This window comes from Sceloporus occidentalis, unplaced genomic scaffold, assembly GCF_023333645.1.
Source record: "Sceloporus occidentalis isolate IW3139 unplaced genomic scaffold, rSceOcc1.0.p SCAF_3, whole genome shotgun sequence".
Lineage (NCBI taxonomy): Eukaryota > Metazoa > Chordata > Lepidosauria > Squamata > Phrynosomatidae > Sceloporus > Sceloporus occidentalis.
The window spans coordinates 101,033,227-101,058,556 of NW_028316983.1; the positions used below are offsets into that span (position 1 = coordinate 101,033,227).

Below are 25,330 nucleotides of genomic sequence, written 5' to 3' on the forward strand. Positions count from 1 at the left end.
CCCCACCCGTAGAGCCTATTCTTCCATTCCTTGTGCCTGAAAAGTAGGGACAAACCTGTTTCTTGCAGAACAATTTTATTGATGGTTGCCTTCACATTTTGCCTCATACCTCAGTTCCATGATTCCAAGCTTTCATTTTAACATGAAAGCTTGGAATCCAGATCAGATGCTGGCTGAAGCAAGCACCAGCTGGCATGTGCAGAATCCAAGAAAAATGTTGGACAAGCTGGGAGTATTGCAGTCCTAAATTTAATTCCAATTTAACTCCCATGACTCCATCCCATGGAATCCTAGGACTTGTAGTAATGATCTCTCTAGGGGAATTTTTAGTTAGCTCATTTAATTACTAGGTTGTGCTACAAGTAACCTTTTGTGGAACTGTTTCCCACCTGTATACCGAGAGAAAAGAGATCAAAGGAATTTTGCAGATGCAGAATTCTCTCAATGGAGTGTTTCTTTTATTAAGGGGGAAAATCACACAACAATCCACGTTCACTCACACAAGGACTACAGAAATCAGGAGTTAACTTTGGAATAGGTGGAGGCTGAACTAACAGTGAGGCCATCTAATTGTGATGGGGATGGCATGGGATATGGTGAGCGGAGGGAGAACGGACGTATCAGGACCGGGCAGAGTTCACAGTGACAGAGTATCTCCATGCCTTCCCACTAGCCCTCTAACAAAGGATTTTGGAGATCTTTTATAGGCCAAAATTAGCTTGAAGGCAAAGGTGTTTGTCCTACATCAAAGGACATCAGATCTACATTGTAAAAAATCATGTGGTCTGGCAATGTCTGGGGTCAGAATGGAGTTGTAAATCAGATTAATCAGGCTTGTCCAGCAGAACATCCTGTCTAAATCATGTATCTTCCTGACTTTGGAAGTGTTAAAGTTTCTCATTTGCAACTCGGTTTTATGTGCTTGCCTCAGAAATCATGGGTGCCCAGAGTGCAGAATCTGTTTGGGGCCATAGGGAGAACGTACACACACCAAAAATTCAGAAGATTTCAGTTCTGGTGACAGACTTGTAGTTTGGTAAGGAACGTATGCTTCTCCAGTGCACTTTCCTGAACAATAGAATTAAAGTTATCTGATAATTCCAGAGAATACTAAAGAGCCCACCAGACCACATATCCTAGGACTGATGGAGCCATGGAACTTAAAGTGGTGTCAAACTGCTATAACTGTGTAGTGTGGATACATCCCATGTCTCTAGACAGAGAAAAAGAAGTAAATGGAGAGAGGAGGATAGGTGGAGTATATTGCTTTGGCTACACTGACTTCTGCTTTTGGCCATGTCCACAGCTTTTGGAAGGCTACAGAGAAATAAATGCAGCCCTAGGATTGAAAAAGGTTTCCAACACTGCATTAGGAGGCTTGTTAATATCATGTTTATTAAAGTCATTAAACCAGTGATCCTGTCTCTTGATTATATGGATTGCAGTAAAAGCGTAATTTATAAAGGGTAGACAAACACAGAGTTGGGATGCATCAGAGAGATATGGACTATTGGTACCACTTCTCTAAAAATGTGTCCTTGAGTCTTTGGTCAAAATACACTGCAGAAATAAACTAGTTTGAGACTATTTTATCTGCTCTGCCTCAATGCTAGGGAATTTTGGGAACTGTAGTTTTGTGAGACATTTAGCCTTCTCTGTCAAAGAGCTCTGGTGCCACAATAAACTACAATTCCCATGATTCCCTAGCACTGAGCCAGGGAATTAAAGCAATCTCAAACTGGTTTATTTCTGCAGTGTGTTTTGAACCTTTGGAAACTTATCTCTGTCCTTAGCATATTACCTGCTTTCTCGAGTTATCTTGGAGTGGGTCCCACTGAGTGCTGTGGGCACCAATTTGGAGTAAATATATGTGGAATCTCACAGATGAGTGCAGTGAAACATCCATTTGCCTTTGGACAGCATACTTGTCTCGTGTGATTGCTATTTCTTGTTATGTTTGGCTGATGATAAATTATAGCTGGAGGAGTCACTAAGCACCAAACTCCTAATTTATGTTGAAAGAGTGTTTGTTGCTGGTACACCACAAGGTGTGAACAGTCAACCTTAAGCACCTGAGAACAAACATCAGGAAACCATGTTCCAGTCAGGACTTCTGAGCACAAAAGTGTTTGAGGACAAATGTCTTATTTTCACACTTTCTGAGTTTGCCACAGTTAACACTTTTAAATCTCAGCCTGCCTATAGCCACATCGAGTATGGAGCCAATCTTAAGTGTAAGCCTTGGGGAATCCATCTCCAAAACCATGAGGGTTTATTAGTCTCTCAAGGTATATGCAATATGGGAACAAAGCAGGTAGAAGGTTGAATTGCTTCTTAGCTCATCAGTATTCTATCCTAATATGTCGACTTGTGCTATGGAAGAAAAAATTTGCTGCAATTTGAGGAGTGCATATGAAAGGTGAGCTGTGAAGTGAAAATCATGTTTCTTCCCAAATGAGGGGAGAAAGAAGGAAGAGTGTGATTTAGAGATGCAGTATCTTTTTGTTTTATCACTGATTTATTCTGTCTCTCTTGGGCACAATTATTTTGGTTGTTTTGCCATTCAGAAAAGATCTTATTTCACAAGCAAGTGGTGAGATTCAGCATTTTACTATCAAAATAAACATAGTTTTCCTGCTGCTCCCCCACCTTTCTTATGGAAGTGCAGGTGAAGTAAAATAACATGAAGTACCAAGTTCTGCAAGGGACTGGAATTTTTACATTCACAACAGATTCATGCATGTATTGTGGTCAGATTCATGTACTTTAGAGAGATAGAGAGAGACAGAATTAGCCTTGATAAAACTAAATAGTCTACAGTTATGAGCTGGTGGTTGTTTCATATGGCAACCAGTGTCACATTTCCTTTAAGAGGATATTCACAATACACTATCATAGCACTTTGATACCATCCTATGGAATCCTGGGATCTGTAATTTGTTGAATTATTTATTTTTTCTGCCAGGGAGGTCTGGTCTCTTCCAACTCTATGATTCTATGATTCTAATGCTATAGTTGAGGAAAATGCCTGTGAGAAGTGAAAGCACCTCACCAAACTACAACTCCTGGGATCCCATAGGGCAGTGCCATAGCAGTTGAGGTGGTATCATACTGCTATAACTGTGAAGTGTGAATACACCTGAGGACTAAATCCTTTGATCTCTTCTGAAGTTGCTGCCAATAATATCTGTCTGCTTATTGTTATATGCCTCCAAGGTGATTCTGACTTATGGCAACCTTATTCCAACATTTTGTTGGCAAAATTTATTCAGATGAGTTTTGCCATTTACTTCTTCTGAGAAAGTATGACTTTGTCCAAGATCACCTATTAGATTTCCATGGCTTACCAGGAATTTGAACCCTTGTATTTTGGAGGCCTAATCTAACACTCAAACCACTATACCACATTAGCTCTCAGTCTAGAAAACACCTTTAGTATAGTAGGCCATTGGTAAAATCTGTGGACGCTCAACTCCCATTATATATGTAGTAAAATGTTGTCCCTTATATAAAATGGCTGAATTAAGGTTTGCTTTTGTGGGGAGGGATGGAATATTTTCAAGCCATGGATGGTGGAATCCATAGATGCAGAATCCATGGATACAGAGCCGACTTTTATGGGATGGAAAGAAAAGCATGATGAGACACATGAGTTGCTGTCTTATACACACTTACCAAAGAGTGCTACACACCAGAAAACTCTCTGATGTAACCAAGCCTATGTATGCACTTTCAAGCAGCATATTGTGAGTGGTGTTCATTGTAGTCCTAGGATTCTAATGGTTCACTTTTACTTTGAGTGAGATACTTTTGGATTGGAGACAGATTACAGAGTTGGAAGTCATATGATAGAGGCATCTGTCATGCTGTATATCCACATTTTGATCCCTCTCATATCAAATAGGTTTTGCAGGCTTTTCAGGCCCTATGGAAAACTGCAAACTTTGTTTGCCAGAGGTGACTATCATATCACCTCCCACACTCCCAAAAAACTCCTGAGCATGTGTAAGACTCTACTGTTCATGAGCTATCAGCTAATTTTCCTCTTAATTCTAAAAACCTCATTCCTTTATCAATAGCACAAAGAACAGCTTTTGAATACCACTGCAGAAAGTTTCTCAACATCCTTCACTTGGTGACTAGAATCAGTGGATAACATCATAAATACAATTTGCAGATCTCTGCTATTTTATTTTAATTGTGGCATCCAAAGAAAACATTTTACCAGGCAGTGAAGAAAGACCTGTGTCACAGTTTAATGCTGAGTTATGCACACTCAGACCATCACTTTCACTTAGGAGTGTGTCAGTGTTGGACCAAGGCCATAAACTGCAACAAGATTACTTGGTTACTGTGGCTTCTGGGAAATTTAGACAGAAAGATGCATTTGGATTAACAGTGGAAGGGTCTTATCTTCTATTCTGTTCACACATGGATGGTTAACATTAATTGCTCTTAGAGGATGGGACAATACAAGAAGAGATGAATTGGCTGGTATTCCAGTATTGTTGAAAGTGATAATGGAAAAACTAAAAGTGCTGCTGTTGTAATCCAGGCTGTGACGGCTCTTGGGTCCCTCTCCTGCTTCTGCCTGAGGTGGAGGGGACACCTTGAGACCATCTAAATGAACTGAGTTGCCACCACCTACTGATTTGACACCCCCCCCCCCCCGCAACTCCAACTTTGGGGTACCATTTGCACTTTCCATCTCTGAAGCTTTCTTCCCCCTTCTCCCAACTCTGGTGTGGATATGAAACTGAGCAAGAGGCACATGAAAGGAGTGTGTGAGCGAGAAGTACTTTTACAAGAAAAGGCTTTATTCTAGGTAAGAATATCTTACTTAATAAGTATCTCCATTATCAAAAGGCATCTTCCTTTATGAAGGACCACCTTCAATTCAGGCACACTTAGGAATTACAAATCACAGGACAGATTAGAGCATTCCAATCAAGATCACCAAAATAACCATATGTCCTGATGCGAGCTGGCTAAACAGTTCCTGGCTGTTCATGATGCAGATGGGATTTGTAATCTTGGATGTTCATGGGGGTAGCTAGGCATCTGGACATTTTTGTCCAATCTCAGCCAGCTTCCCTCAGGTGGGACAGGATCTCCTGTCCCCAAGCATCCCTTTGTTAGAGTCCCCCCCCCCCCATCCCATGTGGTTCTTACTCAGGCTTTCTATAACCTGTGCTAAGAAGGATCTTAGAGGTTGGTGCTTTTATCCAACTGGCCATCTCACTCAGTAATTTCTCTCTTGTCATCTAAGTTAACATGCAATTTAATCCTATCACATCATTAACTGTTTGTTAAAAGTTAAAGGTTTTCCCTTGACAAGTTTTTCTAGTCATGTCTGACTGTAGGGGGCAGTGCTCATCTCCATCTCTAAGCTGAAGAGCCAGTGTTGTCAAAAACACCTCTGTGATCATGTGGACAGCATGACTGCACAGAATGCTGTTACCTTCCCACCGAAATGGTATCTATTTTTCTACTTGCACATTTACATACTGTACTTTTGAACTGCTAGGATGGCAGAAGCTGGAACTAGTGACAGGAGCTCACTCCGTCATGTGGTGTTTGGACCTCTAACTGCAGACCTGCTGATCTTGCAATAGTCAGAGACAGCATATTAATGGCTGAGCCACCGTGTCCTCTTTGTTACCTGGAAAGAAGACTATGCTGCCCAGATGATGGGAGAAGCTGCATTGTCACATAGATTCTTGTTGACTTTATTCATTTAAAAAATCTCAAGGAAACTCTGATGGTGTGCATGGTGCCATTAGGACTTTATGCATAAATGAGAGATGAGTTCAGCAAGCAAAGGCACTAGGCAAATTGCCTGCTGCTGTAGTTAGATATATTCTTCCACCTGTTGAACACATTTGCTTATTCTATAGCTGGACTGTTCCCTACACTGCAACAAGGCCATCTACTCCCAGTGGTCCATTAAGAAGGATTCCAGGACAGAAAGGAAAGCAGGTGAAAACAGATACCAGAGCCTCATTCACACTATATAATTATAGCATTGTCACTGCACTTTAACTGCCATGGTCTAGTCCTATAGAATCCAGAGATTTGATGTTTCAGGAGAGGGTTTTGTAAGGAGCCCTGGGTGCTAAACAGACCTCCCCTAAGGGACAGTCTGTAGCCACCCCTTTCAGCTCCAAATTGCAGTCATGGCAACTATATGCCATGCTGCCACTGTGGCACCTTCTAGCACTGTGTCATCTGGACGCAGAGCCAAAAGAGCACTGTGAAGCCACTCACCATGCAGTCAGGTGCACACCATGACAGCGGCCTTAGGGCAGCTTCAGGTCATGCGTCATGTGGACACCATTCCCCCACTCTCCCTGAGGCTAGCATTTATCACTTGTCTGTTCAGGCCCATAGTGCCTCAAAAAGCTACAAGGCCTAGAATTCCATGGGAAGTTGCCATAGCAATTCAAGAGGAACATAACACTCTAATTGTGTAGTGTGGATGGGCCCTAGGTGTCTGCTTCTGACAAAAAGAGCAGGTGTGTGTTTTTGTGTCAGATGAAACTACAAGGAGCCCTGGCGGCGCACTGATTAAATGCCCGTACTGCAGCCACTCACTCACAAACCACAAGGTTGTCAGTTCAATACCAGCCAGGGGCTCAGGGTCAACTCAGTCTGGCATCCTTCTGAAGTTACAAAAATGAATACCCAGATTGTTGGGGTCAATTAGCTTACACTTTATAAACAACTTAGTACATCAGTAAGCGATATAGAAATGTACTTGCTATTGCTAGATGAAGAAAACATCAGACAGCTGGACTCATTTTTCACACACACAAAATGAGCATATTTCTTAATATTTCCATTTCATTTTATAAGTGGGCTTAGCATTTGGAAATGAAGTCTTAAAATAGGAAATGAATGACTTAATTTAGGACTACTTTGTTCTATGGCTTAAATGTTGTGCTTTCTACACATGATTTATTTATTTATTTATTTTTAAATGTAATTGTTGCCAAAAAGGGGGGAAATACTGCTAGTTTGGGTGTTTTGTTTTGTTTTGCCTCGTTCCTTAAAAATTCATTGGAAATTGATATTACTTTTAATTATTTACTCCAATCTTTTTCATCCTAGATGTATATCACCAACACAATAAAATCCAGAGGAACACGGCTGGCAAAACCAGTCCTTTGCTTAAGCTTAATGTGTATGGCGTTCCTTACTGGTATCAACAGAGTAGCAGAATATCGAAATCATTGGTCGGATGTGATAGCGGGATTTCTAGTTGGCATTTCTATAGCAGTCTTTTTGGTAAGTTCAGTTACACACATGAATCTTTCTGTTGCATTTCAGTTGGAGTTATGAATCACTGAACAAGCATGGATTTCAGTGCACACTACCAGAGAGCACCTTCATATGGGTGATCACCCATTGGCTCCCTTTGGAGAATTAGTTCCATAGATACATCAAGGTGGCTACATGAAGCTCTCTTGTCCAGTGAACCAAATGGAAAAACTGTTTTTAAAGGGGTTCTGAGTCAGGCCTAAGTAATTATATTTTTTCCAAAAAAAATTGTACAGAAATCCAAACCCGTGTACAAGATTTGAATATGGTAGTTTTTGTTGCAGCCTACTGAATAACCAGATCCACAGGAATGTCCAATATATGTTGAATCAAGAAGTCACCATGCAATGGAAGAAACAGTGGTGTTATTTCCAGGGGTTAGAAAGTTACTTCCTGAATTCCACCCTCATCCCAGTTAGCATAGTAAGTTCTAGTTGGGGAAATTCTGAAAGTTATAGTCCAAAAAGTGGCTTTTCTAAGCTTTGCTTATTCCATGAATAAATGTTAGGATTTGCACCACAACAATGTCTAGAAGACCACAAGATATCCATTCTTCCCATACAAAATGCCATTAACATAGGCCTGTTATAGACTGCCAAAATAAAGCTGCTTCGGGTCTCTTTGGAGGTATGCTGTTTAAATGATGCATGGGTCCTAAGAATCCAGAAGCTGCACCAAAGCCGCACTCCAGTGCTTAGGAATGGAGTGTGGCTTTGGCGCGACTTCCGGACTCATAGGACCCATGCATTATTTAAATAGCATACCTCCAAAGAGACCCGAAGCAGCTTTATTTTGGCAGTCTGTAACAGGCCACTGTTTCTTGATTATACTGCTTTCCCCACAAGTCCAATCATTATTTTGGAATATTAAAGAAGGCAAACCAGTGGATGATGGGGGCCCCAGACTCCATGTCCTTCCCGCTTCCCAATTTTTTTGTCCATGGTATATGTAGATGTCTGGCATGTTCACTGGCATGATTACACTCTTGACTGTGCATGTTATCTTAATCTGTGGATGAGTTTGCAACTATGCTGGAGGAATTCGAGGTGGTTTAAAATGCTGGTCCAACTGGCAGTCTACCCTGGTGTATATTTAAATACCATCCCAAGCTAATGATTAAATCAAGGAGAACTTGCAATTGTATGTTGGCAAAGATAATTTTTCAGTGTTGTTTAGCATAACATAGTGATTTGATTATGAGTATTTATAGATCATTTTATACAATATTTTCATAATACCTAATTTTATCTCTCTTTTTTTCTAGGTTGTGTGTGTGGTAAATAATTTTAAAGGTAGACAACCAGAAATTGAACATTCACACATGGACAATCTGGCTCAAATGCCTATGATCAGCATTCCTCGGGTAGAAAGCCCTTTAGAAAAGGTAATGTCTGCCTGCACTGCATAATTTTTTCATGGAATCTGAAATATAGTGGCTGCCTGGCTAAATTCGTCCTTGCAGATTTTTTTTTTTTAAAGTCCCTATAAACATGCACTTTTTTTTTGTCAGCAATTTTCTCTCACATAATTTTGCAGGTAAGGTTCTCTGATATATGTCTTTTTTCTTTTTTACACAGTTTTCTTAAAGGCACACATTTTAATGCAATTTTCCTGAATGCATCTTTTTAAATTACAACTCCATTTCAAAATGTGGAGAAGAATGAAGAATGGAGGATAATTTTGTATTAGTTATGTTCTAGAAATGCAAATATCTTTGATTCTTATTAAAATGTACAGCAAGCAAATTTCCTGTCCATCCCTACTCCTTTGATCAGGACATCAGATTTATTTATTTCAAGAAAATCTGTTTTGTTTGCTAAAGTAACTGTTAGATGTGTATGTGTTAATAAATGAAGCAGTTCAGAATAAATAATGCACACCATTTTAAATTTTAAATATTGGGCAAAGGACATTGTTAGTTTTGGAAAAAACATCATTCATTCAGTTGCACAGGTGTACCTTAATTAATAAAGTAAACGTGTTTCCTGGCATTACCTCTTTAACAGAAAAGATTGTACCAGAGGCAGAAGTAATATGGAAAGAATAGGGACTGGTTACTACAGTACAATAAAGAAGAAGAGTTCAATATCTTTCAGCAAAACTTTTATCCAAAATTAACAATATGCATATGTAAAATGAAAAAAACAGTTTGCATATGCCTTGAAAAGCAGACAAGGGACCTTATTGCATGCATTTTTAAAAACGTTCTGGGCATGGGTAGGGGATGCTCAGGACCGCACATGACTGAGAAAAAACAGATTTTACTCCACACTGAAGTGTCCTCAAAACGGCCCCATTCCATCGCCTGGTGGTGAGGCATTCCTATTCAGTGCTGTGGTGCGTCCTTTGCATCTGACAGAACTTCTCCCATCGTGGGGCCATCTACCAGCGGCTACTTGAGAGGAAGAAATCCAGGGTGGTGGTGGGGAGGAGAGAAAGCAAGGCAAAACTACCTTTCAGTACTGTGCTGGTGGTTTCCATATCAGTTAGATGGTGAGTCCACTCAGAATTTTAGACTAAACATTATGGAGCTACCCCAGGTGTATCCTTGTTTTGGGATAAAGTTCAGCACTGTGGATGGCTGCTCTAAAGTTTTAACATCAAGCATAAAAAACACCCTACTGACATGGACATCACCAACCATGACTGATCATCACTCCGGAAGAGTATAACTATGACCAGCATCTTGCATGGAGCAAGTAGAGTATAGCACTGCCAAAGGGGAAGGGGAAGGGGAAGGGAAAGCAGGGTGCATTCCATTTGGAAGCTCACCTTGTTTCTTCTTCCCATTGAACTGGCCAGCTGCATCTTCCTCCTCTGAATTGCCTCTCCCCAGTCACTCCCCTAAGTCACTACAGTAGCAGCCCTTCCTGAGGCTTGACAGCTACTAGTGGGGGCAAATTTTGAATGGAGGTGCAAAACGCTAGAGTAGATGTGGAATTCTGTGTGCATAAGCCACATTTACACATGCATATATCATTACCAGGATGCCAGCCACTGTTTGCAGGTATTTGTACTGCATATGTGACACTTGCAAATTATTTTATGCTGAACATGTTTAGATGTGTACTTAAAACATGTCAGGTGTACATACAAAACACAGGTATCAGTCCAGTAGCAGTCTTAGGGAACTAGTTAAAACAAATGAGTGGTTGTCCTGAAGGCAGGCTGATTTGACTGTTTTCATCACAAGATGCACCCAGCCAATAAAATAAAGTATAGATCAGCAATGCAGTGCAGATGGACATTTGCATCAGGATGCATGCCTACATTTAATTGGTTGCGGGAGAGAAAGAGAGAGAGAGAGAGACATTGCCAGGGCACATGAGAGGCTGCTTACAGTTCACAAAGTTACAAGAATGGGGTAGAAAGAAAGAGGTCTGGGGATAAATTCACTGATCTAATTGAAATAAGTGGGAGTTACAGCTGAGCATTGACAGTTGTAAAAGCCTTTATGTGTTCCCTACAGTTCCAGAGGAGAACAAACAGATTTCTTTTCGTAATTCTTCACAGTGCTCAACGGATGTCTCTATAAGCCTTTCTGACACTTTGTCATAAGGAGGTCACCATCTCATTTGCTCGAGCAAGCATTTGGTTGATGATCGTGTATCTTCAATAACATCCCTGCTCTTAGCTCTTTGTGAGATGTCAGAATGAAGCAAGACACTGGCTGTCTGGGAAAAGCTTTGGCCTGGTGCAAACCAGTTATGATTGGGGCAGCCTATCAGAGTTCTGTCAAAGGAGATGGATGAGTGAGAGTTGCTGAAACCTGTGCTACTTTTGCACTTGTTCTTCAGTTCCGATACATATCTCCACACCCAACTCACCTTGAGGATCAATAGCTAGGCTGGGAGAAAAGGGGGCACAGAGATACACAGAGATGGACCCCGGGGGGGGGGAGAATTTAGCTTCTCTCATCTGTACACCCTTTTTAATGTTAAAAATCATTATTCCCCCTTCCTGATTCATAAGCGAATGGGCAGATACAGTATATGATCTCTGCCACCTTGTGGTCATAAATGCTATGTCTTATAGGGCTCCTTTAGATGGCACAAAGGTGTGATGTTTGTTGTTTTGGGTTCTTTCAAATGTCCAAAAAACATTTCAATGGTTTTGGAATACTTCTGCGTCATACCTGGTACCAGCTACAACATTTTATTCCCACCCTTTAGTGGATTTCTTTTTAATTCAAAGAAATATCAAAATATGCCCCTTTCTTCACTCCCACATGAGAGTGAAAAGCCAAATTGGCTGAAGTATTGTATGAGCTATAGTAAAAAGAAAAAAGAAACTAACATTTCCAACCAGTGTATAGGAAAAGTGTTAAATTTTCTTTTCCTTCTCCTTCAACAAGTGATGTGCAGGAAAGTGGGAGCCAATGGTAACAATAAATGGGGAGATATATTAGACAATAGGCAAGTACAGTATTGGATAAAAAGTGACTTTTTGGATCATTTGCCCACCAAACTGAGGCCTTTATTTAAATCAGTGGTGGCTTATAATCCAGAGTCTCTCATCAGCACTGAGGAATCAGAGACAGGGCAGACTTGGTATAAATATTAAAATCCTAGTCTGCTACCTTTGCCAGGTCAGCAGTGCAATGGCTTCTGTCTGGTATCTATCAGGTTTTGGTTTCTCCAGCTGTCAGCACAGTCACAGACCTCAGAGAATTTGAGCTGTGAGCTCTAGATATAGCATACTCAGCTGCAGGCTTGTGCTGTATCTGGCATCTATTCTGAAAATCTTTGTGACAAAGAAGTCCTTGCTTAGCTATGCCCTTGGATGTACACTTGAAATATGGAAAGGTCAGGTAAAAAGTGTGGTGGTGCATAGTTATCTTCTCCAGTGGATTGCGTGTATCCACTGTATCATTTCCTCCAATATTTCACAGATGAAAACTAGGACTTTTTGGCCAAGCAACCTCAATGTGTGGTCAAGATGGCAAATGTTATTAAAAAAGAAAAATACTCAAGCTAGGAAATGCTACAGCATCCCCATCCTCTCCCCCTCTGAATTAATTGAGTGCTAAGTACTTTTACATTTGGAACTCAGTTTGTACCAGTAAAAGTAAAGTGAAGATAAAGAGGGAAATGAGAGGAGGGCAGAGAAATTAGAATATTTTAAAATCAGCTGAAAAAGTGGGATGATGGAAAATTAATAATGACTATCCCTCTCAAATCAGGACTGTTTGGGGATATTCTGTCCATTGAGGATGCAAAAATATATTACTTAAAAGGTTCTGAAAATTGAAATGTGTATTTATAAATATCTTATGCAGAACAGGAATCAATTGGAGAACTGAGTCTGATGTGGATATCCACCTAGGCACCCTCTTCTTTGTCTGTTTTCTTTAACTAGCCAGCTTTACATACAAAATGATATCTCCTTCATTTCCCATAACAATCCATATCATTTACTATCAGATATACAAGATGATGGTTGAAATTCTTAAGAGGGAGCCTCCTAGGCTGCATTAAGACTGCTTCTAAAAGGGAAGAGTAGGGAAGTCAACCTCACACATTTGTGTATTCAGAAGCAATTTGCACAGACACACAAGCTTTGTTCACAGGTCACTCATGTAAATAGGTAACTGCTCATTTAGTCTCATCTCTACCTAGGTTTATTCCACTCGTGCCGTGCATAATATCTGTGGCAGGGAACCTCTTTCACATGTAGCCCCATGGCTCTCTTTGGGACTACTGCCGTCCTCACTTTGCACTGTTATTGTTCAAGGCAATCTGTCATGCATAATTTATTTATTTGTTTGTTTGTTTTATGTGCTGCCTTTCTCCCAGGAGGGACCCAGCATGACTCACAATGTTTCACTGTTTTCAAAATGCCACACTGTTTCACATTGTGACTATTGTGCAATAGCTGTACTGTTCACCCTGCATGTGCAGTGTCCCTGATAACACAGCTATGACCATAGTCCCCTCTTGAGAATACCACCATTGTGCAACACAGCAATTCTAAACTCTTCAACCAAAATTTAGTTTATGATGTCCATCAATCAGTCAATATTTATTGATTAGCTCTTTGGCCATCTCAAGGAGTTTATGATGTCGTAACTTCCCAACAAGATGCCAGACAGTCTTTTTGGTGTTCAAAACACTAGTTTTTGTGCAATTTCTAAAGACAAGCGCACAAAAATTCTTACAATCTCACACTATGTGAGATTTTTGTTTTGAAATTAAATTCTTCATTTTCAAATATGAGAATTGTTTTTAACAATTCATTCTCATATTTGAGAATAAAATCAGGGAAGATTTGCATCTCTAGTTTCCTAATAATGCAGAAGCACACAAATACAAGCACATGCGTGCACACACACAGTTCAGTAGGCTTCAAGAGGACAGATTGGGCTATGTGTCAAAAGAGCAATATAATTTCATGTCAGGGATGATGAGAGTTGTTGCTCTTCACCTCAGGCTGTAACTCACCACCTTGTTAATGAAGCTGAGCTGACCAGCTTTGGTCAGTGGTTATTGCTTTCTCCCAAAGCAGCAGAGTTTTCTGAGAATAGGCTGAAGACCCTGACAAACTTCTCCAAGCCTTCTCACTCTTCTTCTTCAGATGTCTCCAAACACCATCAGGATTCTGCTGGTTCTTGTATCTTCACTCAAGACACCAACACAACTCAGTAGTCTTAGATAAAAGATCTACTTTATTCTACTATATACAATTACTATCTCTATATGCTCAACAATCCACAATATCTCTACACTCTACCAATACTCCACAACTACCCACAAGTTACATTAGCAAAACTGGCAATTATTATAGCAAATGTTTGTTACCACCCACTAGACAATTACCACCCAGTGGGTGTGTACATTCACAATGATTGGTTGACTTTTGTTCATCCCATACTCAAGTCCAACCCATGAACATCATCTGATCACCTTGTACATGTAACAAGTCTCAGGTGTTACCAATATACATTCCATAATTTTGTCCTTGGCTCCCAAGACTTCTAAATTATATCATCCTTTACACCTGTGTGATTTCTTAATTGTTCATGCTTAGTCATTCTGACTCTCACATACATATTTTATTTCTATAACTGCATGTCCCATGTTGCATTTCCTTGACATTTCAGGTGTGGGGCCCTTTCACAATGAAAAATGTAGAAATAGATCTGCAGGATTTTTGTGATCTTAGATTTTGTGTCTTTCATTTTTTCGGTAAGGAAGAATTCTGGTATCTCTGAGAACATACTTTATGAGAATCTTCCACCCTGTTCACAGTTATCTTTATTCATCTTCTCTTTCACTTTTTACTTTTCTCTTTCCCACAATGTTACTGAATCTCACCAAGGTCAGACATCTCAAAAGGCAAAGTAGTTAACAGGAGAGAACGTCAGCCCATCCATATTGCAGAGCAACTCTCCTTGCCCTTAAGTGCCACTAACAGCAGATTCTTGCCCTTATGGGAGCATAAAAGTAACAATTTCTTTAAGATAGTTGTATGGGTCTTCCCTTTTAATTCAGTAAGACAGCTTTGTACAGTGCACCTGAAAAGTGGGATATACAGCCTTCAATCAACCATTAAAATAAATTTCCGGTAAAGGAAAGCCAACCCAATTCCCTATGCAGAAAATACCAACTAGGTTGGATTTAGATTGGCAGTCCATGTGAAAGAAGGGCTCTTTTGATTCATGGAAAGCACTAGGATTTAGCAGATCAGAATTATAGAAATCTGCAGGGAAAAGAATGGCCCCTTCCTTTGTATATATTAAGTCAAATTGGGCCCAAACAGACAGGCCAAAATAAAGCTGCTTTGGGACACTTTGGAGGTTTGCTGTTTAAATGACACATGCGTCTTAAGAGGTCAGAAGCTGCGCTAAAGTGGCACTCCAGTCCTTAGGACTGGAATGTGCCTTTGGTGTGGCTTCTAGCCTCTTAAAACTGATGCATCGTTTAAACAGCATACCTCCAAAGTGACCCGAAGCAGCTTTATTTTGGCCTGCCTGTTCCAGGCCCATTGTTTAAGAAAATGCATACAAACTGTCATACAATTTTTTTAAAAAAAATCCCAAAGTTTGGGCCAAGCTGAATTTTAAAAATTTCAGTCTATGAGACAAATCAAACATAAGATTAGTAAAATGAAACCAAAATTGAAAGATTTATTCATACAACCAGAGGTATTTTATTATGAAACCCATAATACGGTTCCTTCCAAGATTATTTCGTTTTTACAAAGCATCTGAATTTCTCTTTGCAATTACTTATTTTCATTATATGTCCACCAAAGGGAGCAACCTAAGCACTGGTTAAGTTCATTGAAGTAGATTTCCTTTATGTTAGGTTTTTAACTTGCACTGGTTGGATGAAAGAAACATGAAACTATGCCTAACACAATTTGGTGACTATAACCATTAATGTTGCAGAATCAAGTTATTGATCATGGTCAAGATGAACCCTTGCAGCAAAATTCTTTTAAAGCCCGTCTCTTTAGAGTTTTCTCTTGGATAACAGGAATGGATCACTTTGAACATCTTCATATAAGGCAATAAACGTATGTGCGCAAAAAAGCGCACTCTGGTGTGTTGAAGTGTGGCTTTGGAAGGCATAGGTTTTAGCCTTCAGTGCAGGCAAAGGGCATTTTGAGAAATAGACTTCTGGGAAGTTGTTTTTGTATTCTGTACTTGTCATATAATGAGGGGGAATTGATAAAGAAAATGAAAAGAAAGAAATAATTTGGAGGGGAGGATTTTCAAAATGGGCATATCAGTTCTGACATGTTTAATAAGCTGCTAAGGATCATATTGCACTCCCAAGGGAGAACTAGAATACAAGACATAAATAAGGAGCTCATATCTATAATTTGCATGCAGCTTGTAAATAATTAATATGAATTCCTTATTTTTCTCAAAATGCATATGACTGATAAAATATTACTTGATGTACTAAAAATAATAATGCTCAGTATGTTGATTTTTGTATTGAACCAAAAACCTGCACTTAAGGTTCTGCCTCAGTATTCTTTTTCCCCAATGGGGATGTTTTGCTACTTTGTTTTATTTGTTTGGCTTCTTTGAGTTTCCATGAATCACTTCTACTGAGCGGCTGGGTTCAAATAATCACAACGGTGCATGCTGAGTTTTATTTTTCTTCCCAGTAAGTGACTGTGACTTTTAGAACTGCAGCCAACTTAGTTATTGTGCTGTGGAAACCCAAATAGAAATGCTGAGGTGAACAACCATATATACTCATGAATAAATCACCTTCCTGTGTAAGTCAAGGCCAGGTTTTGGTGCCAGAATTATGGATTTTGATATGACTCATGTTGAGGGTAAAACTTAGGGGCATGTAACAATGGATGTAAAGGATGAAGCAAAGGAAAATGATGCCAAAATGTATGAAATTTCAACAGGCATAGGTGTTTATGCTCACCCTAGAGGCTTGATAGATGAGGAGGGAACTATTGTGTCTCTGGGATGTGAAGCAGAGGTGACTAGTTGATGACAGGGCTAAAAAAATGTGTCCAGGTCAAAAAATATGTAATGGCAAGAGTTCACAGTATTAATTCTTTTTTTAAAAAAGGAACCATCCCTTAACCTGAGTAGAGCGGTGAAAGGCTTAGTCCATCCTAGAAGAACCTAAAACAATCCCTCTCCTCTCCCAGAGCTCCTTTGAGGGGCAGTGCCACTGTTTTCCTGCTTAGGCATTCAAAAAGTCAAGAAGCAGTGCCAAAACAAACTACAAATCCCAGGATTACATAGAATGGAGCCATGGTAGCTAAGGCAGTGTCAAACTGCATTAATTTTGTAGTATGGTAGCAGTCTAAAATACATGGTTGGTGTTGAAAATCACAGCACATCACCAAATGGGGGAAATATGTGGTTGTACAAACATATTAGGGTTAGGGTCTCTAGGACCTGAACTAAACTCCAAGACCTCCTAAACTGTGTTGGTTGTTTGCACAGAAAGGGATGCAGTGGCGTAGTAGTTAAGACGCCAGTTCCCATGATCAGAAGATCGGAAAGTTGGCAGTTTGAGACCTGGGTGCTGCATGATGGAGTGAACTCCTGTCACTAGTCCCAGCTTCTGCCAGCCTAACAGTTCAAAAGCATGCAAATGCAAGTAGATAAATAGGTACCACTTCTCAGTGGGAAGATAAGAGCATTCAGTGCAGTCATGCTGGCCACATGACCACTAGAGCAGTTCTCAGACAATGCTGGCTCTTTGGCTTAGAAACAGAGATGAGCACCCTACAGTCTGTTATGACTAGACATTCATGTAAAGGGACTAGCTTTACCTTTACTTTTTACAAATACAAGTTTGTGTGCACAATCATCAATCCTTGATGATCTTGTTTATTGAAATGTGTGTATGTGTGTGCATATATATATATATATATATATATATATATATAGAGAGAGAGAGAGAGAGAGAGAGAGAGACTTTTTCATTTATTTGGCTCTTTGCTTGAAGATGAAAACAACTCCCCTCACTCTTCCTTTCTCTGAATATAACCAACACAATTTAGGAGGTCTTGGAGTTTAGTTCAGGTCCTAGAGACCCTAACCCTAATCAAAGATAGTTATTCATCCTAAATCCCTACTTAAAATAATGGAATATAAATTAATTATAATTAACATATACCATACCTTACAGTGAGATTTAAGCATTTTGGGAATACTGTATATTTCAGTGGATTTTAAGAGTCTTGGGAAAGTGGCCTTATATTCTTTGAGATCATTCTTTTTGCCAACATTTTTTTTCTTATTAGGAAAGCAAATAACATGATTGCTGCTGAGTACTATCTTATAAAATGAAAACATTATGCTTGTCAGTGATTATAAGCTTCTGCTAATTTGACAGCCACAGGCAAACTTAAAATGCTGTTTTTATGAGGGTTTCAATTTTATATATACAGAAACACACTTTTTTCGTGCAAATATACACTAAAAACAGGGAGATGGAGCCATCCTGATGAAAGAATCAGAAGAAAGAGTAATGAAAATACAGGGGACATTATAGTAACTGAAAAAGAATTTTTAAATATGTACTGTCAACTAGCAAATGCCATTTTTATTTAACGTTTTGATATTTCATTCTATAGCATATGACTCTTTGGGCATAATTATCTTTTAAAGAAATCAGTGAAGGAAGAAATGTGAAATTTAAACAGAATTAGCAGTGAAACACAAAGTGATCTACTATCAGAATTGGTGGCATTTGGTTCCTGGAATGTTACTCTTAAGATGTTTATTGAATAGCACTCTAGTTATCTACTTAGAATTTCATGCTACAAGAGATGCATAAAAGACATGGTTATATAGGGCTGAGGGCAGAATTAAATGTTGGGGAACATACAGAGGAGCCAAGGCATTGGTGGATGGGAGGCTAGTGATTAATCTGATGCTTCACCCTGAAAACCATTTTTAGGTTGGCTTGTTACAATAAAGCATTTTGACCCTTTAGACCAGTGGTTCTCAACCTTCCTAATGCCATGACCTTGTAACACAGTTCCTCATGTTGTGGTGACCCCCAACCATAAAATTAGTGGTGTCTTGGTTCCTAAGACCATCGGAGATATGTGTTTTCCGATGGTCTTAGGCAACCCCTGTGAAAGGGTCGGTCGACCCCCAAAGGAGTCGCGACTCACAGGTTGAGAACCTCTGCTTTAGGCAGTCTCAAAAACTGGAGGTCATTCTAGGCATAGGAGAAGCAATTGTAGGAGATAGTAGAGGGATCTGAAGGTGAGACTTGGTGACTGTGGAAGGGATAAGTACTCTTCCCTAAACTCCATCCATCCTGGAAATGCCTGCCTTTCTCCCCACATTTGCATTGCCCCAATAAATATATTTATGCCCTAAAATGTATGGTGTTTTTGTGATGCATTTGAGACTTACTGCAGGGATGGATGGTTGTACTGCCATAAATGAAACAAAAACTCTGAAAGCATGGAAATGTTCTCCTAAATTACATGGCAGGAGGCAGATGGTTGGTGATCAGGAATCGAGTTGGGGCAAAACGATTGCTCTGGAAATTACAGAGTTCTGACTGTTTTCTTCTCTACTTTTTTCAATCTTTGTAGAACCACATCACGGCCTTTGCAGAAGTCACATGATATCGAAACTGATGTCTATTCGCTCCATTGGACGTCATCTCTTTTCACAGTTCACTCATAATAACTGAAATGTTTTGAATATAACATGAAGAAAAACTTCATCTGGTTGGGTGACCAGATTTAGCAGCATTAAAATTTACAGCAGCCTATGAAGAATATGCCTGAAATATCAAAGAATATTTTCCAGCGAAAAGCATTGCACCATTTAGGGATCGAGGGTGGGGGGAGTTACTGGGAAAGAGTGTACCTGAGCACGTCACATAAAATACCATTTCCCTTGTTTGGGGGATATGTATTGTTTTATTTCTTTTTTTAACTTAGCCAGGTAAGAATCTGGCAGTATACCATTAAATCTAATTAGGCTGAACTTTATAGATTTTTTAAAAATTCAGCATGACACTCATTCCCATTCAAACAGATTTCAGTGTGCACACGTGTTTTTTTTTAAATGACACCCAGTACTAAGATGCTGTTTGCACTCCATATTAATGATGTGTTTCACATACCACATTTATATCTTAAGACTGGTGCTTCTGCTTTTGAAGAACAAAAAAAAAAATGCCAATTTATACTGTAATGAGTATTGTATCATAGTTTTAAATCAAATTATTTATTTGGATATTTTCCTGACTTCATGTGGTTAAATAGTTGATTTTGTAGTTTTTCAGTGTCTTCAATGTACCCTGTAATTAGGATTAGAAATGAGAACACTTAGGCATTGGGATATCCTATTATTTTAATGATGAATGCTCTCTTATTGAAGGTTAATGGCTCCATTCTTAGGCCTGGCATATTCATATAGGGTGGTTTTTTCTTCTTCTTCTACTTCATGACATATAAATACAGTGATTGCTGGCCATTGATAGTATTTGAAGTTTAATGTGGCCTAGCCAAAGACTCATTTCCAAAAGTGATCCCAAGGCCTTGGATTCTCTCATTTACAGGAAGAAGTGCTCAAAATGTGCCAGGCTCCCAGGCCCTCTTTCTCTCTCCCTCTTTTTGTTGTGCATTGTCCCCATCTTTTATGTTGAAGGAGCTATCAATAAGAATCTTTCTTCAACACTAAAGTTCATCTGGGAGATGAATGGTCATCATAGGTCTTCAGTAATGTAGATAGAGCTGGACACTAAACTGTTGTTTTTGTTATGGGGTGTATTGGGAAGGTTGATAGCATTTCCTTTCATCAGTAGGAAGACTAGAGGTATCCTGCTCTGTTTGGTGTGCTTCACGTAGGATGCCAAGTTGCTCTGCAGCAACTAGAGTTAGGCATAGGACCAGGAATAAGCCACTGAGAACATAACAGTGATGGACTTAAATCTAATGTCATGCTAGTTTGACATGACTTTATCTCTCTTCACCCCCACCCTCTGCATTGCTAAAATGCCTGATCTAGAGTTTCCCAGTCCTCCAAAACAGGTTTTGAGAGTGTGGAGATGTGGCTTTAGGAGAGGAAGGTGGTATATGATTTGTAAAGTGTGTTCGCTAGACAAACTATGTTGTTGGCTCTAAATTACAGTGTGAGGATCATTGCTTCAGATAAGTGAACCCATTCTTGAAAATGGAACTTTGGTTCCCAAAGAAGGGTCATATTGCATTAACTTTCACATGTGACAACAGGCAAAATATAGCCCAGGTCTCCACAATTTAATTCCTTCAATATGAGGTGCTACAGAGGGTGGTGATCATGATGGTGTGTGTTACTTTTAAAAGACTCATGCGAAGTGGTCTTTACAATGCTAAGAGATTTAACCAAAGTATTGTCATCCTTCCAGTTATATATTATATATCTCAGGAATTATTTTGAATACGCCAGGAAGGTGTGTGAGGAAAATAAGAAGGTAAACAAAATAAGGTAAGAAGGCCTAATGGCCCATTTTGTACATTTTCCCTTTTATTTTAATGACAAAGCAGGGCAAAATTGATGGCTTCTTTACACTGTGTGACTAGAACAAACACATAGCTCAATAGTCTGTGACCTGATTAGCTTTGATGGCGGTACATATTTTCACATGATAACTGGAATTCTGTTGTGGCCCTACTGTATATACTCGTCTATACGTCTGAAGATTTATACCCAAAAATTGACCCCAAAATCCCATGTTGACTTACTTATGGGTCAGTATGGTAATGTGATAGCATCTCTTTCAGATTTCCCCATGGAGAGAGTTTATTTTTCTCTTGAGCCAAGCAGAAAGAGTCCTGAGTGATTAATTGCAAACAGAGTCCCTCTCCCTCCTGCACTGGCTTCTGCTGTCTGAGAAGTGAAGGATGAAAGCAAAGTTGAAACGCTGAAGCAAAAAGCCTTAATTAGAGTCTCTCTTGCTCTTCGCACACACACACACACACACACACAAACACTAAAGGAGCCTCCAAGTTTTATCCATGACTTATCCATGGGTCATGGCAAAATCCATAATTTTGTCCCCACAACCTGCCTTCGGCTTATACATGAGGCCGACTTACAGTCGAGTATATATGGTATATCAAGGTAAGTGGTCTTACATGTACAGGAAAGAGACCAGAGCGTTTGCTCAACACCTCTGTTCACTAAGGGGCTGCTGTAACCTTACCATGTAACAGTGCATAACAGTATCTACAGGAGTGACCAATGCACATTTTACTCTGAGCCACATTGGTCCATTGCACATCAGGGTTCTTAGCCCTGTTATGCATCTTTACAATTCATTAACAGGATTTCATTGAGCCTTTGCTCCTTTGTCACAAGTGTGTAGACTGAAAAATAGGCTCTCAGCCAATATCATTTTCCTCCAGTGTGTCAGAATGAACTAGGCCTTGAAACCAATGGGACAGAAAAATGCAAACTTAGATTGCAGTACTTTCCTTTCCATTAACCACTTTGAGCAAAGACAGTGGACCCTTGATATCCACTGGGGTTTGGTTCCAGGGCCTCCCATGGACAGCACAATCCATGGATGCTCAAGTCCCATTAGAGACAATGGCATAGTTATATAAAATGGCAAAATCAAAGTTTGCATTTTGGAATTCATATTTTTTAAAATATTGTCAATTTGTGAATCTTTGAATCCATGGATGAAAAATCCATGGATATGGAGGGCTGACTCTACATGGAATTGGTCCCAATAATAAGACAATCCAGCTCTTCATGACAGTGAGAACAATTTGTACAATTATTGTATAGATAGACATGGCAAAGGCTAAGAAAGATTGTGACTTGTTTGATAACAAGCTGACCAAAAACTGCCCAGATGATGTGTGCTACATCATGTTTTGCAGCAGGACAGAAAAGAATAAAACACATTCTATTTTAGCTCATATGCAATTGTCAGTTCTTTAAGAATACATATGATGTTTTGTACTTTTATATTATTTTGAAAATAACATAACCCATTAAATATGGGATAGAGAACCTTTGGCCCTCAAATAGTATCTCTATAATCTCCTATTATTAGCAATGATGGACAACCTGGGAGATTGGGGGCCAAATGTTTCCTGCCCCTGAGTTAAATCCTGCCTTAAACAAGAACAGAGGACCCAACTTACACAATCAGCTGAATTGCATGGCACAAGCCTTTTGAAGGGAGGGGGCTGCAAAACTTTCATTCCTATTCCCCCTTATAAAAATAAAATAAATTCTCCTTGCATATAACAAATTCCTGTGAGTCCTTGGTATTCACTGGGGGTTGATTCCACGACATCCCTGTGTATACCAAAATTCATGGGTGCTCAAGTCCCATTATATACAATGGCATAGTGAAATGGTATCCCTTATATAAAATAGGAAAATCAAGGTTTGCTTTTTGGAATATATATATATATTCATTCAAGCCATGGATGGTTGAATCCATGGTAAAGAATCCATAGATATAGAGGGCCAACTGTAATAATCTATGATGTGTTAGCTTCCTACGTGTGGAACAATTCTGCTTCTTCCAAATGTACTACCCCATTTGATACTTTCCCATTTGCAGTGTGGATAAAGGCCAGCAAGAACAGTAATATATATCATGAGATTATGCTGATCATGCAGCTTGACTCCCAAGTGCATTTTTGCATGATATTTCTTTCAGGGATCAGATGCACCCTTGCTTCCAGTGGATGGGAAAAGCTTGGAAGTTTAAATGGCCGAGTTTAATTTATTATGCGCATTCTGAAGGGGATTGTTCCTCTCACCTCTCAGGCTGATATAAATCCTACACTTCCAGTCATTTATTTATATATTTATTTTTATTTCAAGGATTTATATTCCGCCTTTCTCCCACAACTGTTGATGGCTCCCATGTTAGTGGGGCGGTGAATCCACTGCACATCTTATTCCAGATTTTAAAGGCACTATTTGTGGTGCTGAACTATAATCTCCAAAGCAGGTTCAGCAACTTGGAAAGTTCCTTCAAAGGTTCCCCAAACTCAGTGGCTTACTGCCTTTCTGTAAGGGGAGCCACCAGTGTCCACTATAGGTGCCCTGTTGAATGAGAGGCAGCTAAAACAGATGTTTCCCAAAGATGGAATTATATTGTATATTGTTTAAAAGGCCACTGTGTTCCTGGGAAGTAAAGAATTGAGCCCTTAACTATGATAATGCAATGTATGTTACATCAACCATTTGTTAAACTATCAATCCTGTCTGATAAATCATAGCATATCCCATATGCTCACCATGTGTGGTATGTTTGCGTTTCTTGGTCTAGCTATTGAGGATCCACCTTATGTAAAATTGTTCACAATGAGGATTTCAGGGAAATCCTCAATTGGTTTTTTGCAGTACAGCAGTTCTGCAGGTTTTATATCTGATTCATAAGTTCAGGAAGAGACTCTTTTATGTTAAAAGAAAGACTATTCTTTTTCAACATATTGTCTTACGTAAAACAGCATGTAACTGAGTCTGTCTCTCAGGATTTATAACAGCCTAGTATTTGGGTTTAACTGATCATGTTATCTCTTTGTGAATCAGCAGTAACAGGGTGGGGAAGAGACATGCTGCTGTGTACTGTATTTTTAAAGAAAATAAAATAATTTTTTTCCAATTCTATGTTACAGATTGTTTTCTTCAAAATTCTTTAGGGACTCAGTGGGTTGAGAGATTATGTATATATTAAGATATGTTGACTTGGAGTTTGCAGATATTTTTGATGGCAAAGTAAACCCATGGCCTAGGAGAGAAAGTGGACTTCCATATGACAATAAAAAGAGATGATAAAGGGTATGTGTATCCCTTGGCATCTATCTATCTATCTATCTATCTATCTATCTATCTATCTATCTATCTATCTCTATCTGTTCACATTTTATTGAAGCAAGCCTTAAAAAAGCACAACTACCTATCTCACAGTTCCCCTCTCCATACATTGCCAGCTACTTCATGCTACTTTTCATGTCTTAGAAACAATATTCCCACTTTTCTTTGGTTTCCAATCAGCTTCTTTAAAAAAAAATCTTAAGTAATCCATACTGCATAGCTGGAAGATTATTTTCACTGGATATCATTGTTGTCAAGCATATCTTCAAAACTGATAAAGAAGTCTGGATGTACTGTACTGCTTTTTCGTTGGCTGCTAAATCCATCAAGAGACCCGTACTTCTTCCAGCCTTGCCAAGGTCGATATAAGGCCCCACTCCCTCGGGGAACATCTCACCCACCACTAGGTTCATTACTTCCCTCAATTTTCTTACATCAAGCTGAAGCAGGAGTGTGTTTCCTTTATGATTAGTCCCATTTGCTCTTACACAGTGAGATTCTCTTCAGAGAAATGTGGCAATCAAACCTGCAAATTACGCCAGTATTTACCTTCAGTGACTAATCACAAAATGAAGCATGCTAAATACAAGACAAATGCAAGGTGAGGACAATCATGCATCAGAAATGTATTCCACCATATGTTAACCATATTGGCAGAGTTCCTGCTCAGACATGGTGTTGTGTCTTCTGACTCAGCCCCCAAAGCCCATTTCAATA

General features: G+C 39.4%; 1 protein-coding gene across 2 annotated transcripts in view; it reads left to right on the forward strand.

The window, feature by feature from the left end:
- The window catches only part of LOC149316489 (phospholipid phosphatase-related protein type 5), a 114,500-nt gene extending 90,094 nt beyond the window's left edge, over positions 1-24,406 (forward strand). The window contains exons 4-6 of one of the 2 annotated variants that reach the window (XM_089515651.1): positions 7,111-7,287; positions 8,585-8,704; positions 19,366-24,406. In XM_089515651.1, the coding sequence (XP_089371777.1) occupies positions 7,111-7,287; positions 8,585-8,704; positions 19,366-19,398 (330 nt within the window). In that variant the 3' untranslated portion in view covers positions 19,399-24,406. Of the gene's footprint in view, positions 1-5,897; positions 5,980-7,110; positions 7,288-8,584; positions 8,705-19,365 lie in introns of those variants that run through there. The other variant, XM_089515652.1, reaches the window with a different exon arrangement.
- The last annotated feature ends 924 nt before the right edge of the window (positions 24,407-25,330 follow it).